General features: G+C 48.1%; 1 protein-coding gene across 2 annotated transcripts in view; it reads left to right on the plus strand.

The window, feature by feature from the left end:
• The window catches only part of TTC28 (tetratricopeptide repeat domain 28), a 106161-nt gene that overhangs the window by 63510 nt on the left and 24886 nt on the right, over window positions 1-17765 (plus strand). For both annotated transcript variants that reach the window (XM_063172756.1, XM_063172757.1), the window contains 3 exons: window positions 928-1058; window positions 13160-13667; window positions 16276-17617. In XM_063172756.1, the coding sequence (XP_063028826.1) occupies window positions 928-1058; window positions 13160-13667; window positions 16276-17617 (1981 nt within the window). The remainder of the gene's footprint in view (window positions 1-927; window positions 1059-13159; window positions 13668-16275; window positions 17618-17765) is intronic.

Genomic DNA, 17765 nt, shown 5'->3' on the forward strand with positions numbered 1-17765 from the left:
CTGGAATGCTCTGTGGGTTTTCACAAGGCGCTCAATCTGATCTGAAGCTTCTGAAATGTGCAGCCTGCAGGTTTGTGCATCCCTGTTTGCCTGCCTGTGTGAAGGGGCAGATGATCAGTGAGTGTGCTAAGGTTTTACTGGGTCTTCTGATTACCTGATGTCATGTATGTGAGAATTGCTTTTATTCCCTGTGTTGACTTGGGCTCAAAACCCTACATGTGTCTTAAATGAAGCCATCTGCTTTTCCAAGATGGACAAAAGTACTTAACCTGAGATTCTGGGGCATTAGCCAGGGAAGGAACAAATCAGTAGCGACACAATAATGTAGAAAGAGTGTTTAAAAATAAACAAATCCAAAAATCCCCCTTAGGTTCAGTATATTCTGCACAACAGTGAGAGCATTTGGCCTCATGGGATGCTGTAGGAGAGCAGACAGGTGTGAGACAAAGCCCTGGCTGTGCAGAGCTGGAGAGACAATGCCAAAATCTTGAGCCAGGATTGTTCACTCAGAGCATAGGGACTGCTCTCTTGAAGATGGTTGTAGGTGTACTTTGTACATCTGAGCTGAGCTGTGCTGCAGAATTGCTTTCTGGAGAAAGCTGGCATGCTTTGTGCTTATTCCAGGCCTTGGCCATTGTCTGACCTTCACAATGTCAAGCAAGGAATAAACAGGGAGGAATGGAAAATTGCCAAGTGTTAGACCACAGAAGAAAGTAAAACAAACCTAAAAATAAGATTGATGGCTACTGTAGAAGTTTCTAAAGGCCAGCAAAGAGGGAAGTTTGGCTGAGTATTAAACATAAAGATGAGTTTGTTCTAATGCTGGTTCTCACACCAGAGCTTGTATCCCATGTTTCAGTCTTCCCACTGGATGCTTCCAGCAGTGCCTGTATTAGCTAATCTTTGTTTTGTTTGCATGTGACACAGGTGACCAGACAGGAGAATGCCGAGCTCATGGAAATCTGGGCTCTGCATTCTTCTCTAAAGGAAATTACCGGGAAGCCCTTACTAACCACAGACATCAGCTGGTGCTTGCCATGAAGCTCAAGGACAGAGAGGTAGGAAGCTTTTTAAACAATCAAACCTGGTAGTCTGCACTGCATGGTTTTCCAGAGAGATCAAAATTACTTTTCTGTCTGCTCTGTTTTACCCCAAGAATTTGGGAGCTGTGACTTCTCCTCCTGGATGTCCACTTGGCTTTTGTTAAGGAAAGTCTTTGTACCAGTAGATAATATGTGAGTGTGAGGGGCAGGATGCTTGGGTTTCCCATTTGCCTCCCCCATCTCTGGGCTCTGAGCAGGTCCTTTTGCCTCCCTGTCCCTTACCATCCATGTTCCTACAGCTCAGAGGCTCTGGGCTCCAGGGCTGGGAGCTGCTGCTGGGTCAGTGTCAGTACCACGTTGCTGCAGCTGAGCCCTCTCTGTCCTCAGCACATTTCCCGGTGTTACAGGTGCTGCTGAGCTGGACTCTGCTAAGCTGCCTCCTAAGTTGTGCCTTTTCCTGCCAAGAAATGGGCAAGATCCCTGTCCCCAGTGCTTGCATAAAATACACTTAGTCTAAACACCAGTGAGAGCAAAAAGAACCCATGTAAACCTGAAAACAAATAGTGCAGGATCTGCTTTGCCTTGACCATTCAGTTATGCTGGGCTCCCTGCCAGTGCAGGGAAGTGGCTGCATGGCCTGAGGAGGCTGTCCCAAGGCATTTCTACTGAAAGTTCACTGTAAGGACAGAATCATATTTTAGAGCACCTATTCCCTGCTCCAGGGATTCCCTTCTAGTGTGAATGGGAAAATGGAGACTGATGATTGCATGGCAGCAGGGCAGGTGAGAATTCCTGTAGGTACAAGTGGTTTTGGGGGAGATCTAAAAGCTGAGGAAGATCAATTTCCCATTGGCAAGTTGCAGAAAAAATCTGCTAGAATTTGCTGAATGCTTTACTGCTTTACTAGCTTGGTAAGTTAAATATCAAGTAAGCCTTGGAAAAATGCATCTTTAGTAGGTTGTGGAAGGACTGTGGCTGGGGAAGGGACTTGCTAGACATTTTCTTGATTATTTTACCAGCTGGAAAACCTCCTGAATCACTCCTGATTTCCTTGTTTCTGTTCACGAAGAGCAGAAAAGCTGTTACTTGTCATTGTTTGTGGAGTTTTCTTGATCAGGGTCCCTGTTGCTGCTGACAGAGTAACCTGTGTGGCTGCTGCTCTTCTGTGGGGTTTCTTGCCCCATGGAAGAGCCCCATTGGTTTCATCCCCTGGTGTGGGGTATGGAGGCAGCAGCAGGGGAGTTGATGTGCTGGCCAAGAGCACAGCAGCCCCAGAACCCCAGGCTGGCCTGGGATGTGGGGCTGGAGCATTTTCCTGGTGTTCAGCCCACTGATTTAAACAGATCTCGCTGAGGGGAGTCCAGGGAATGAGGGCTAATGGTAATAGTCCTTAGTTCATGACACATCTGGGCACATAATTAACAGTTATTGACAACAAATGACTACTTGGTTTAGCAAGAAAGCTGAGCTTCTTGGATTTCCTGTAGGATGTAACCACAGGAAATTAATTTGGCGCTTTCTGATGACATCATCTTGACCACAGAGCTTCCTCTGAACAAAAAGCTGTTTTTCTTGGCCTCCTTTGCAGACATTTTTATAATGCAAATGTTATAAAGTTGCAGTAGGGCTGATGTGAATTCCAGCAGAAGGGAATTTGGTGTGTGACTGTAATGAGGTAATTGTTTTACCCCTGACTGTACAGAGAATTGGCAGAAAAGGTAAAAAGTGCTCCTTTGTATGGGATAGTGCTCTCTTTGCAGGGGCTGTCAGGTTCTGAGGCTGCTGGAGCAAATGTTTGCTGTGTTGTGCTGCCCATAAATGGAGGAGAGGTTGCAGAGGGTCTGTTTGGAGCATTCAGGTCTGTCCTCCCCCATGCAGGCCTGGAGAAGGGGAGCTGTCAGCTCAGCTGAGCAGAGAAGCATCTCAGCTGCTCACAGAGACTCAGGATTTCACATGTTTTTCCTCCTTGGCCCAGGGAGTCTGTGCAGCCCCTGTTACAAACACAGGCTCTGTGTCCAGGCAGCTCCTTCAGTCAGTGTGGGGAGAAGTCAGAGCTGTTTTGCTGTACTTGTGTCCAGAGAGAGCATGGGGCAGGTGTGTCTGGGATTTGGCATACCTGTAGTGTCTCTAAGAGGGAATTTGGGGGATTGAACACAAGTGTGGGTTTGGTCTGTGCAGGTGAGAGAGAAGATTGGTTCTTAGTGAGGTGCTGTGAAGGGCACCATGAGCAGACACCTCAGGTAAGGAATGGGATAGATTTTTTAACCAGCTTCAGCAGCTGGTCAGGAAATTCAAATGAGCTAGTTCTGTGGGTAGTCCTGTCCCTGCTTCAGCCTTGTCACTGGTGGCAGGGCGGGCATCACTCATTGTGTGCCCCATGGCAGCAGAACAAAGTGTAACCATCCCATCCTGAGTGAGGAGGGTGCTCACAGCCCATCTGAACTCACAGGGAACACATGGGCAGGGGGCTGCAGGACCCTGCTCAGGGCCTGTGTGCACCTCAGGAGCTGATCTTTGGGCACCAGCTCCAACTAAGGCCCATGCAATTTGTGCAGAGGTGGAAAATCAAACTTTCCTGGGCTGGGGGACCCCCTGGTCTTGTCTTTTCCTCACTTGTTCAGAGCCAGCTGCAGGCTGTTGGAGTTCACCCTCTCCTGTCCTGCAGGAAGGACCTGCTGCCTGTGCAGGGGTCATTGCCACTGAGCAGGAACAAGAAGGTTCACTCTGAGCAGACCTGGCTGCAGTCAGTGAAATGTAGTCTTTATTCCTTGCTGATTGATAAAGATGGATAAAGAGTCACAGCCCTGTCCTGGAGCAGCAGCAGCCTCATGTTCTTGTGATGTTTTCCATGCTCTCTGTGTCTGAAATGTCAGCACTACTGTCCAGCAGTCCATGTGCCAAGGAAATCCCATCCTGCTAGCTTGGGCTGCTGCTGTTTTTTCCAGTCTCTGCTTAGTGCTCATGAAAGTGCTGGGAGTTGAACAAAGAGAGGTTCCCCAAAGCAGCAGCCAAGGTGCTGGAATGTGCCAGAGGAGGAGTGGCAGATGATGTTAGCAGGGAAGACTGCATCACATTATTTAGCTTGTTGTCTTTTTCTTGTCACAAAAGCTGGCTCTGATGAGCAGCAGAAGCTTGCAGCCTGTTTCTCCTCAGAGTGGTCTAAGGGCTGCAGTTACAGCAGCCCATAATGCAGGTGCTGAATGTTATGTCTATATTCTATTTCTGAATTAATTGCTTTGGTTTTAACAGCAGGTAGCCTAATCTCCTGGAAACCATCAGGTAACTCATGTAGGTAGGGTGTGTTGATGCCACATCACAAGCTGTGATTTAGACAAGGATTATGCAGCTGATGAGCTATGCCAGGATCAGAGGAAAGAATAGAATCAAAATGTAAATGTGAAAGCTTTCAGTGCCTGTAAGATTAGTCCCCTGTGTCCCTTTTCATTGCTAGCTGCTCCTCAGGTGTCCAGAATTGTCTTGTATTAGGAATTCTGTAGGGCCAGAGTGCCATGTAGAGCCAGTGATGTGTGATTTCTTGGGACAGGTTGGGGTGAGCCTTTTTGATGACCTTTTTGAATGTTCCTTCCAGAGCATTTCATTTAGAGAAGTAACATTTGAGTTTTGGATGGACAGGAAAGAGAAAGCTGTGGAGCTCCTTCTTGGGTGCAGTGTCCAAACCTTCACAAAGGCTGTGCTTGAATCCTGCCATGCAGAGCCCATGGACACCACAGGAACTCTCAGTCTCATAGCTCCCTGCTCTCCTGGGCCCTCAGACGCCTTCGATTACAGCCCTGCTGTTCAGAAATAGCAGGGCAGCGTGGCAGGATCACAAACCAGCCATCGTGAAATGAGTGCTTGTGCTGCCAGCAGGGAGCTCTTGGGGAGGATGCTGCTGCCAGGAAGCCACTGGGTGCTGGCAGCCCCTCTGTGTTGGCTTCCAGGCATGCTTTGAGCTGAGCTGAGCCTCTCCCTGGGCTGCAGCATCTCTGCACCATGCAGGAGTGAACACAAGGGTTGGGTGAGAAAGAGGATTGTCTGCAGCCCTGAATTCTCCTAGGGCTGGGATGAAGTTGCAGCTGAGCAGTTTCTGGTGTCTCTTTTCTCAGCAGTGTGGCTGAGGGAAGGGAAAGAGCTGAGGACTGTTACAGGAACCTCCTTGAAGTCTAATAAGCTCTCAGAGGTCTATAACACATCCAGGATAGCTCAGCTGCCCTTGGAGGCATAAAAATCAGCAGGATGGCTTCTGTTGCAGTGTTGGAAACAAAAAGGTTTAATAAAAGGCAAAATAATAAACAGAGAAAAACCAAGCCAGGTGCAAAAGGTCCTTGCGCCTGGTAAAACACCTCACAAAAGTGATTAGTTTCTTTGTTCACTTCTTTTTGTAGTAAATTGCTCAGGTGGGACTTTTGGCTTCTGTCGAATTAGCCATCCTTAAGTTTGAGGTGAAGTCCTCCAGGCCTATCAAATGGTTTTTCACCTAATCAAGGAGATAAACTTCTGGGCTTCTTTCCTTTTTGAAGGGACAAAGGATAGTTTTGCCACTCTGTTAACAGGGGGCACACTCCTACAGAGGACAGACTGACGGACTGTGTCAGTACTGTCTTGCCCCTGGGTTGACTGATGATGACCGACAGCTTTCAGCAACCATTCCTGGCCTGGTTTTGAAGGGATTTCCCTCTACCTCCCTCTGGAAGCAGCTGTTTGTGCCAGGAAAAGGTGCAGACCTGCTGTGGCTCAGTGCCCTCTTGTTACTGACCCTTGTGTCAGGCTCTGGCTGCTGCCCTGGACATCTCCATGAGCATCTGGAGCTCTGGGAATTCTCTGCAGCAGGTGGGTGTGCTCAGTAACTCGATGAGCCAGGTTTTGCTGTCTCAAGATGCTTTTTAAAGCGATTGCAAATGTAAGGCAGAGTTCATGTTTGCAGCTTCAGCAGATTTTGTTCAGAAAGGCTGACTATGTGCAGGAAATGGGGATGATGAAGATGATAATTAGAACTGGGTAGTTAAGTAGCACAGAAGAAAGATGTTTATTAAGCAGGCTTTGGTGGGTTTTCTGTGTCACCTTGCTCTGGAATATCTATGAGGGTTCTTGTGTGGCAGGGGGAATAGCAGAATGCAGAAATTCCCACTGGAAAGAGAAACCATGGGCTTGGTTTCTCAGCAGAGGGCATTGCCACGGAGCTGGATGTACCTGGGATTGCTGGATGTACCTGGGCCATGGCTGGGAGGGGTCACCAAGCCCTGGAATCCCTGGAGAAGGAGTATTATTGAGTATGGTTACTGGGGCAGACAATCCTTGGTTGGATTCTGTTGGGAATTTGAACATTCTGTAACTGTCTGAACATACTTTGTGAGCATCTCACAAAGCAGTTATTTAGGTTTGCAGTTTTGGTCATTTTTCCCAGTCTCCTTCAAAGCAATGAAACTCAGTATAAAGCTCCCACATTTGGTAAAGTGCAGCTCCTTGCTTGAGGCTGTGCAAATCAAAGATCAAATTTCACCCTCTTGTTTCCAGAAGGAGATGCAGAAGGAAAGATAGATCATTCCTTTCTAATGAAATCTGTAAATTCTGTAAAGCCAAGGTTTTCTGCCCTTTCCTGAGGGGAAGGGGAAATGCTTTCCAGGTGTCCCTCCAGCCCTGCTTTGTCTGTAAAGTCACTTCTTCAGTCAATAGCAGGGCTGTATGGATTCAGCCTTCGCCCTGACCTTGTATGAATTCTGGTTTGGGGCAGCAATTTTTTTTTTTTTCTGTTGTTCTGAGTTAAATCTCATAAAGGATGTGCTCCTTACCAGCAGTCTTGGATGAAGTGTAGAGAATCCCATCCATTCATGAGCTGCACAGGAGGGAGCCCATGGCAGTGTCCCTGCCTGTGGGATGGATGTGTGTGGCTCTCAGCCATACAAAGAGGTGGTCTGGCCCTGGGGCTGCCACATTTTTCAGAAAGGAAAAATCTGAAAATCTTAACGACCACAGTTGTTTTGTTATATTTGCAAACAATCTGGAAAATGAGGGCAGGATATAAATACCTTACAAATGAGAACTGGAAAGAGTCTTCAGGCTAAAGCAGTTTGTCATGCCTGGAAACATAGACTAAGATGTCAGAGACAGGCTGTGATGAGGAAATGATTCCAGCCTCTCAGTGCAGACAGCAGTGTTGCTTTATTAGGGATCCAGGGCAGACTGCCTTGTACCCCGGAGGAAGGCTGAGTGCCAGCTGCTGGGAGAACACTTACCTTTGGAGTTCATTTCTAATTCTGGGTCCACTGGTGCTGCATTACAGCTCAGACTGAATCACCTGTGTGCCTCAAAGGATGAGTTCAGTGATGTGAATCAGCCTTAGTGCCTGACCTTCAGCATTTGGATTTATATCTGAGAGTATAAATTCTTTGCCTTTTTCTTTCTTTAGCAGATTTTTTTAGAGTCTGCTTGACAGGATTCATACAGGTTTGTCTGGTTCAAAAGTGATAGGATTAAACAGAAGGAAGAGAAATCTGACTGGTGCAGGAAATTTGGGAATGCACTAAAAGGCCATATGCTTTGTTTTGTTTGGACTTGTGACTCCAGAGGGAAATGTAATACTTCCTGAGGATCTCCTTTAAATGTCCCCATTTGACCTCCACAGCACATGGATTTTAGCTGAAGGAAATGCAGTCTTCTGGTTTTACTTTCACAGTGTCTGCAAAGCTCAGCTCGCTGCTGAGGCCTGGACCTGGCTGCAGGAAAAGAAACGAAGCAGAAAACTCCTGCAAGAGCTGCAGCCGCAGCACTCTGGGTTTTCAGGAGGCCCACTTCAGCCAGGGCTTTTCTCCTCTGTGTTGAGTTTGCAGAGAGGGAATGTCCAGCTTGTGAACAAGAGTAGCAAGGGTTGGCACAGGTCAGCACGCTGCTGTAGGAGTTGATGTTTTCTTTGCCTGCTCTGGACTTGTTAGATCCGACTTTGTGACTTGCTGGCTTATTCTTCCTGACTTTGACCAGGGTATGAGTCACTCCTCAGGGTCACCACCGTGGAGAAGCTTGTGGTTTTAACTGAGGAATACTTACATCACCACTAAAAATGTCAAGTCAGCCATCCTCCCTAAAGTGATTGCTCACAGCAGCCTTTCAGATTATGTCCAGAAAGCGACCAAATTTGGGCTACTTGGGGTGAAGATAGATCAACCCCAGGTGATGGGTAGGCTTGATGATGAGATCTCCTTTGTAGTGTTCTTGGGCTGGTGTTTTTTGTGTGATTTCTTTGCAGAATGAGTGGAGCTTTGCAGAGCCCACCCAGAAAGGCAGCCTACTCCCAAGGTCCCCAGCACCACATGGTGAGGGGTGTTGCACCAGTTCCCACAGTGAACAGCCTGGTCAGTAAGGGTGACATGCAGATTTACTCCTAAAAAATGGAATTAAATAGTGGTTGCTTCAGCTTTCCAGCAAAACCCTGCTAACTTGGTCAAAACTATTTGTAAAATTACTCTGTTAAGGGTATAGCTCAGGTTTGCTTTTACAAGTGTTCTAGGCAGAACGAGGCACCTTGCTCCTAAATGATAATGGAAGAGATGGAGTTAGTGGAATGGAGCAGTATTATTTTGATCTCCAAATGAGCAGCTGAAAGCCAGCATTATCCTTGAAAAGGAGCAACTGTGAATGGCAGTCAAACCCCTAGTGCTGCTCAGGTTTGCCTGGATTCATGTACTTCATGTGATGCTTTTGCCATGGAACAGGGAGGATGAGAAGTCCTCTGAAACATGAACAATTTCCTGAGCAAGTAGAAACAGAGAGGACTGGGAGCAGATTGTCAGCACAGTCCATGGCAGGCTCTGGTGTGAGCAGCAGCTCTGTGGATTTTACCCATTAATCAAATGGGAGCCAGGACCATCTCTTAATGCTGTGTATTTTGTATTGTATCTTTCTATTGTGTCATTAATTCCTTGTTGTTCTTTTTCCTTTGGTAGGTACAAAGCTCCTTTCAGGCTTTCAGATATTAGTGCTGCTGTTCCATGGCTTTGACTTTTTTGGGGTTTGCTCTTTGTTAAAGACTGAGATTTTCTACAAATAAATAAGGATATTGATTGTCAGGGATATTGATTTCAGTATATTTTGCCCTCAGTAAATAATTGTCTAAAAGCAAATCCATTCCTTCTTTGTGTGTATGATCATGTGTGAGAGGGGAGGGTATTGCCTGCTGCTTCCTTTCTGATTTTCTAAAGCATGGCACACAAAGGCAACAGCTAGATGTGGCACTGGCACATCTGCCTCACCTTGAAGGGAGGAGAGAAGGACAAGTTTTAATTTTGATGGGGCATCTGCTCTGTTTGGATGTGAGACTTGTCTTTGTGCATAAATCAGGCATTGTCCAAGCCAGGCTGAGGCATACCTGAGGATTCTGAGGAAATTATGAAGGGGCTTAATAGAAGTGGAGCTAAAGTGCAATTTACAGCAAATTATCATTTTAGCAGGTCCTGGAAGTACCCTCATCACAGTGCTGTCCTGTCTGTGTACACTGCAGTTCCTTGGTCCTTACCTGTAAAACAAACAGCTCCTGTAGAGAAGGAGCTGGGATGTGTTCCTGGGGCCAGTTATCCTGAGCCCTTCCTACCTGGAGCAGTTCCAGCAGTGTAGGGCACAGTGAGATTTTACTGAGTGTGTTTACCCACAGCACTCAGCCTGTGCTTTCAGAGCTCTGTGTGTGTGTCTGTTCTGGAACAATCTGCTCCCCTCAGAGCACTGAGTGAACCAGCACAGCTTTGCCTGCATTCAGGAGCAAGGGTGTGCAGGTGAGGGGTGATGGGGGCAGGTGAGGAGGTGCAGTGGCTTTCAGGGGTGCTGCTGCCTGCCCCCAGTACAGCTGGGATGAGTGTGCAAGGTAATCTGCTGCATACAGCTCCACTACATATGTGGGATCAAGCTGCTGTTACTGTGTGCCCACAGGGAGAAGGGAAGTTGAAAGAAGCAGCATGAAGCAGGGATGCTCCATCTCTGATCAGTCTTAATTAATGTCTGTGTTCAGGGATTAAGGGTACCTTACAGTGAGATACCAGGCAGAACATTTTCCATTACCTTGTCCATTTCAGGATGATTATGGAGTGTTCTCATTTAAGCAGGCTGTGCACTCAGGTGAAGGCTTGTTTAAATGTTACATGATTGGGAAATGATCATTCTCCAGCAAAGGTGAAATACCTAAGGAATGCATCTCTGAATTGTCAGGTGCCATTCTGTGATGCACATCTGTTTAACATCAAACTCTGCCTTACTCAGCTGAAAAACCTGAGCTGGCTGTTGCTTCTGAGAGAAAAAGAGCACTTAGGAACCTTTTTCAGAACTCCCTTCTGTGCCTCAGCTCAATGGCAGAAGAATCTGCTTTCTATTAAAGTGATAAATTGCTTAATTGGAGGTGTAAGCAACCCCCACTGTAAAATTTGTCTTTGTCAGATACATAAAACATTGATTTTCTTTGTTTGCTGTTGCAAGCCCCCTGTGGTATGGAGCTGCAGTCTCACATCGCCCTGCTACCAAGCAGAGGTGTGTGCTGGCAGAGATGGAGTCTGTTTGCCATGTGGCAGCTGTGTGCTCTCCCTGCAGTGAGGAGGGAACACCCCATCCCTCTTGGGGCTGAGCCACTTGGGGTTCCCAGTGGATCCTGTAATGTGGAGGATTTTATTAAATACACAGTCATGAATTTATCTTCTGAATAAATTCATATTATATATATTCCTAATCCCTTGAAGTGAGTCACTGGAGTCACCCAGCAGATGTTATCACCAATTTTTTCCTAAACACTGCTGTAAGGGCAAGCTCCCCTTACTGCCCCCAGAGCACACAGAGCTCCGATGGGTATCTTGTGAGAATTGCTGCTGCACAATCAGCCCCAGCCTGAGGAAGCCAGGAGTGCCACAGGCTGCCCTCACGCTGACTCCCAGGGGATTGAGAAGGGCTGTTCTCAGGTCAGGTAACAGTGGAAGCTGGTGCAGAATAAAACATGAGGACCATTGGAATGAAGGACACATCAGACGTGGCCTTCCTGCCTTGTCTGTGTGTCTGGGTGAGCCACAAAAAACAAAACAGCCTCAGCTTTGTAATCAAGTTGTGCTATTTTTCATCAGTTCTTCACTCTTTATTTTCTATTTCTCTTTTTGTCTCCTTCAACTTACTTTTCTTTTCTGCTTCACTAGTCCTCCTGCCACATCCTTGTTTAGATAATCCAGCCCTGGGCACTCAAGCATGTCAGCCGAGTGTTTTTGCATGCTCTGAGAATGGTTGCCAAGCTTGTACCCTTCATTCTAGGTCTTTAATGTGAGCCTGGGCATGCTCTTGGGCTAAGGGATTAGGAGCCCTAAGAATAAACATTTCCAGCCTCACAAATTTCAATTCCTGTCATCTGCTTCCCATTCTAGGAGACATCCTAAAGATTTCTTCCCATGTGCGGGATGCGCAGTCCCTGCTTCTGTCAAGTTTCTCTTGTGCACACACAATCTGAGATCTGCTGCTTTCCATTTATGCCTCTTTTCCCCAGCCATAGCCCATTAACATCATCTGAGTCTCTGCCTGATGGCTCTTGGCCAGAGCTCATCTCTTCAGCGATCTGCACGCATGGATGTCCACTTTTTTTTATTTTAGCAGCCCCAGGAGACACCAGATTTCACTGACTCCTTGTTTTCCAGAAAGGCATTTCTATTCTCTTCCCAGCAATAACAGAAGTGCTGTTGCCGATGGTGGCCAGTCTTGCAGAATTTCTGAACTTCCAGGCTGGATGAGTTCTCACAGCTTTGTACAGGATTTTTCTTGGCCCAGGGGGTGCTGCTGCCTTGTTCCACAGCAGTGGGCATGATGCTTCCTTTTAGGATGAAGGGAGCTCTGATGCAGCTTGAGGCCTGTAATGGGCCCCACTTTGGTCTGGTCCTGTAAAAGATGGCTGCTTGTATCTGGTTTTCTCCCTTTTCTTCCCTACTTAGATTGCAAGTGACTCAACACTCTGTATATATTAAGCTTCATGAAGATTTGTGTAAAAATGGAGTCCAATTCAGAGCAATAATTTTTGTCTTGGTTTTGTAGCAGCCTCCAAACAGGCCCCCACAAACTCTCTAAGAGCTCTCCCTCACATTGTCAGCCAAGAATTTATGTCACTGTGCTGCTGAAGAGCCTGTCCAGGGCCAGACCACCCCAGTTCTGCAGCCAGTGTGACCAGCATGGAGCAGGAGCCAGTCCCAGCTCTGCCTGTGGCCACACCAACAGCAGCTGCTCTGGCTGCACTGAGGAGGAGCTGGGGCCACTGCCAGGACTGCCCAGGAGCTGTGAGTGGCAGCCCTTGGCCAGCTGCTGCCCTCACCCTGACAGCTCCTTTTGGGAGGTTTGGAACTGGGTCACAGCTGGGCAGCAAAGGAGATGCACACGCAGGAACTGCAGAGGAGTGGGGGTCAGCACGCTGGGGTGAGCAGCCTTGCTGAGGCAGCAGTGTGAGGGGCACATCCCTGCCCTTGGCTCCTTGCCCTGCTGACTGGTTGGGAGCTCTGGCTCTGCCAGGTGGAAGGCAGGTCTGCATCCTGGGAGATGCAGAGGGCAAAAGAATCTGATTCTCAGATAATTTCTCTTATTAAATACAGCTGTTTCTTGGTGGTAGGAACTTAAGTTTTCACAGCACTATATTTAGGTAGGGTGTGCCTAAGGGACAGAGGATACAGCTACTGAAATGCTGTTGTCTTTTCTGCATTCTCAAGGTTGTGTGGGGCTCAGGACCCTGATGCTGCACAATAAGAGCTGTGCTCTTTGGAGCATGGTGTGCTTGGTGAAGCAGAGGTATGGAAGGATGTTGGTAACTACAACAATGACTCTGTCTCCTCATTAGTCTCTGCATCTTTGCAGTGCTGTCCTTCCCTTCTGCCAGGTACAAACACACACTGCACACATCAAAGAAAGAGGTAGTCCAACCCATGTCCTCCTGAGGCAACCCCATCCCTTCCTGCTGGCCTCCACAGAAGCTGCCCTGAGCAGATCAGAGCTGCAGAGAGCAGGTTTGCTAGTTGGTAGTCACGTTCTTTTGCCAGAATGGCCTCTCATGGTTTTGATTTCTAGGACTGGGGCCATCTGACTTGTTGCCATGAGTGCTTGTACTTACATGGTCTCCCTTTCCCCTGCAGGCAGCATCCTCAGCACTGAGCAGCCTGGGCCACGTGTACACAGCCATCGGGGACTACCCCAACGCCCTGGCCAGCCACAAGCAGTGCGTGCTCCTCGCCAAGCAGTCCAAGGATGAGCTCTCCGAGGCGCGCGAGCTGGGCAACATGGGAGCAGTGTACATCGCCATGGGGGACTTTGAGAACGCAGTGCAGTGCCACGAGCAGCACCTGAAGATCGCCAAGGAGCTGGGCAACAAGCGGGAGGAGGCTCGAGCCTACAGCAACCTGGGCAGCGCTTACCACTACCGCAGGAACTTTGACAAGGCCATGTCCTACCACAACTACGTGCTGGAGCTGGCCCAGGAGCTGGCTGAGAAGGCCATTGAGATGAGAGCTTATGCTGGCCTGGGCCATGCAGCTCGATGTATGCAAGATCTGGAGAGGGCTAAGCAGTACCACGAAGAGCAGTTGCACATTGCTGAGAGCCTGCAGGACCGAGCTGCTGAAGGCAGAGCCTCCTCCAATCTAGGTAAGGCCCTGACACGGAGCAGAATTTGTCATGGGATGCTGAGAGCTGCTGCTAAGATAGCCGAGATCTGCTGTGTGCTCTCTTCTTAGTCACCCCAGTTTGACCAGGCTGCCTTAATAAATTAAACAGGCCCTTGGCAGATTGTGTGCTGCTGTACTGCATTCTGTGTTCAATTATTAAATTCCTTAGAAAAACACTAGAAAGCACAAACTCACAGCAAAAGGGAAATGAAAAGATAAAATGCATTTGAGGAGCTCTTCAGGAGTTAGGAATAAAGTAATTCTTGCACTACTGCAAGAAGTGATGTGGCTTGTTACCTGGCCATTTCTTTGGGACCTTTTCAGCAAGATCTGTTGATATATTGCTGCCTTGTCAGTTGAGAGACACGTGGATCAAATCAGTTTACTAAGTTTGTTTTCCAAATATATTCACTGAAATACTAGGGTGTAGGAGTCCTGCATTCTCCTAAGGAGCAGCATTGGCAGGCTGGGAGAGGCTGAGTTCCATTCAAGTGAAGCCTAATTTCTCCTGCTGCCTCACAGCACCAGATGTGGGAGTTACCAAGGATGCATTTCCATCTCTGCCATGGCTGTGGCAGTTGTGCTGCCAGCGTTCCAGCTGTTATTTGGGATGTGTTCTCAGTTGGCTGAGAACAGCAAAGCAGGGCTGGTGCTGGGATATCAAAATAAGTGTTTGTTGGCAGCCCCTGAATCCCAGCCCTTGCAGGCTGCCCCACGCTGTAAATCAGCTCCTGTTTCTGCTTGGCAGTTGGCACTTGGTTCATTTGTAGATGCTAATTGTACTCTGATGTTATCAACAGCAGGTAATTGAAAAGAGCTTGATGAATTACTTAATTTCTCTTAGTAGCTGAGTCTTCAGGAGCTGAATGAAGAAGATAAGGGGAACTGCAGAAAACAAAACAATCACAGCTTTTTAATTAGTGTTGCAAATCTCCTCCTTTACACAAATTGAGGCGGATCCTTGGGGCAAAATAGGTTTGTGATGCAAAAATGCTTGTGGGCAGCTTAGCATGAGAGAGCAGTGAGCATGAGCAAGGTTTATGTTAATGTGACAGCACCCATCAGGCAGGAGGGCTGGGAGAGGAGGCCTTGCATGAGCAGCAAAGCACAAACCACATTCCCCATCTCTTCTCCAGTGTGGGACCTTGTCTTGGGGACCCTGTGGCTGCAGTCCTGGGGAGACGCAGAGATGTGGGAGATGGACTGCTGCAGCAGAGAATGTTTCTCAGGGTTGGATTTTAGCCTAAATATAACTTTGAGTTGGTATGCTGACTCAGCCCCTCCACACTTTGTGTTAGAATAGTTCTCGGAGCGCGGGGTCTCACGTTTCAGCTGTTATTTGGCTGTATTTTTTGTCTTCTCTGTCAGAGTTAAGTTATACTGGAGAAAGGGAACATGCAGTTCTTGTTGAGACACTCTATTATTGTTGTTTAAAATGCATCCAGTACCAATCAAAAAGTCAAGTTTTAATTGTCTCTTTCATCTAATCCACATGCAAAACAAAACCTCATCAAAATAACCCTGCTGACAGGCAAAAAAATGTATCTAAATGTGTGTTTCTAGGCCAGAATGTTAGAGTTGGCCTCTCTACTGAAGCAACAGACATTTTCTGTTGCATTTCCCTAATGCAGATGGAAAGCACCCTTAAGCATGTGATCCAGTGTTAAGCAGGGCAGACATGGAGTGTAACAGAGCCCAGCTGCTGCAGTGTTCTGCAGGGAGATGCTCTGCACTCTGGGATGAGGTGAGCAGGAGGTGATGGACTGAGGATGAAGCACAAGCTATCAGCCTTTCACAAGACGTGGAGTTTAACCAGAAGTTTCAGGTTCTTAACCTTTGCAGAGCATCTGGTATTTCCAAACACTCAGGCTCCATGTGGAGACCAGGCTTTCCAGCCTCTGCAGTTTTAAGGGTTCTCACTATGATGAAGAGAAGACAGTTCACGTTATTAATAGAACACAATTTAAAGTCTCTTGGTGCTGCCTCTTTCCAGCTCCAAGAGAACTTCTGTACTTCTTCTTATGTGCTCATCATGTTGTCCAAAAATGGCAGATATTTTCTCTTTAAGCTTTTGCAATTAATGTCAAAAAACATTTGCAGGGCCTCCTTCAGTGGCTCCCAAACCTCCAGGCTTGTTTCCAGGTGTTTGCAAAGTAGCCACAGGCATTATTAGCACAGAGTTTAATTGAAATGTAGGTGGTATCATCAGCAGAACCAGAGCTCCCATTCCCATGTCTCATAACAAATGCAAGATGATTCGACTGAAATTGGAAAGCATCTGTAAGTGCTGTCTCACTGAATGTGTTGAGTCTGAGCTCTGGAGCTACCAGGTATCACTTCTGGAAATAAACAGTGATTTTATAGGGCCAGACTGTGTCTGGTTGTTGTGGTGAATGGGTGCTTTTGTATAACGTGAAACCTAAACCTTCCCTGGACTTTCCCTGTTAGAAGCAAGGAGGAAGGTTTGTTCAGAAGGGCTGTGAAGAGCCAGGGAAGGGGCCAGGCTGCAGGCAGCCCTGGCGTGCAGGGTGCTGAGAGGTTTAGTACAGGGCCCTGTGTTTGTTGAGCTGGTTTCTGCTGTTTTCCAGGAATCATTCACCAGATGAAGGGTGACTACGACACGGCGCTGCGGCTGCACAAGACACACCTGTCCATAGCGCAGGAGCTGAGCGATTACGCGGCCCAGGGCCGGGCCTACGGCAACATGGGCAACGCCTACAACGCCCTGGGCATGTACGACCAGGCCGTCAAGTACCACCGGCAGGAGCTGCAGATCTCCATGGAAGTCAACGACCGAGCTTCTCAGGCATCCACACACGGCAACCTGGCTGTGGCTTATCAGGCTCTGGGGGCCCATGACCGCGCTCTGCAGCACTACCAGAATCATCTCAACATCGCCCGGGAGCTGCGGGACATCCAGAGCGAGGCACGAGCCCTCAGCAATTTGGGCAACTTCCACTGCACACGGGGAGAGTTCGTGCAGGCGGCTCCGTACTATGAGCAGTACCTGCGCCTGTCCCCAGAGCTGCAGGACATGGAAGGAGAGGGGAAGGTTTGCCACAACCTTGGCTATGCCCATTATTGCCTCGGGAACTATGAGGAAGCTGTTAAGTACTATGAGCAGGATCTTGCCCTAGCAAAGGATCTTCATGACAAGCTGAGCCAAGCCAAAGCCTATTGCAACCTGGGCCTGGCCTTCAAAGCCTTGATGGACTTCAACAAAGCAGAGGAGTGTCAAAAGTACCTGCTGTCCCTGGCACAGTCTCTGAACAATTCCCAGGCCAAATTCCGAGCTCTGGGGAACTTGGGGGATATTTTTGTCTGTAAAAAAGATGTACATGGTGCAATAAAATTTTATGAGCAGCAGTTGAGCTTAGCCCATCACGTTAAAGACAGGAGACTGGAAGCCAATGCCTATGCAGCCCTGGGCTCTGCATACAGGATGGTGCAGAAATGTGACAAGGCTTTGGGTTACCACACACAGGAGCTGGAGGTGTACCAGGAGCTGGGGGATATGTCGGGTGAATGCAGAGCACATGGTCACCTTGCTGCAGTGTACATGTCCCTTGGGAAGTACACCATGGCCTTCAAGTGCTACGAGGAGCAGTTGGAGCTGGGCCAGAAGTTGAAGGACCCCAGCATCGAAGCCCAGGTCTACGGTAACATGGGCATTACCAAGATGAACATGAATGTCATGGAGGAAGCCATTGGCTACTTTGAGCAGCAGCTGGCCATGCTGCAGCAGCTCAGCGGGAACGAATCCGTACTGGATCGCGGCCGAGCCTATGGGAACCTGGGAGATTGTTATGAGGCTCTGGGAGATTTTGAGGAAGCTATAAAGTATTATGAACAGTACCTGTCTGTGGCTCAAAGCTTGAACCGTATGCAAGATCAGGCCAAGGCCTACCGAGGCTTGGGCAGTGGGCACAGGTAAGGAGCTGCACGTGTTGTGGTGTCAGTGAAGTACGAGTGCAATCAATGCAGTGTGGTGCTGATGGGGCGTGTCTGAGGGCCTCACACACACACACAAAGTGATGTGACACAGGAGTGAGTTAGAGTCCTGTGGATGCTGAGGACT

This window comes from Melospiza melodia, chromosome 20 (genome assembly GCF_035770615.1).
Source record: "Melospiza melodia melodia isolate bMelMel2 chromosome 20, bMelMel2.pri, whole genome shotgun sequence".
In the NCBI taxonomy this organism is placed as follows: Eukaryota; Metazoa; Chordata; class Aves; order Passeriformes; family Passerellidae; genus Melospiza; species Melospiza melodia.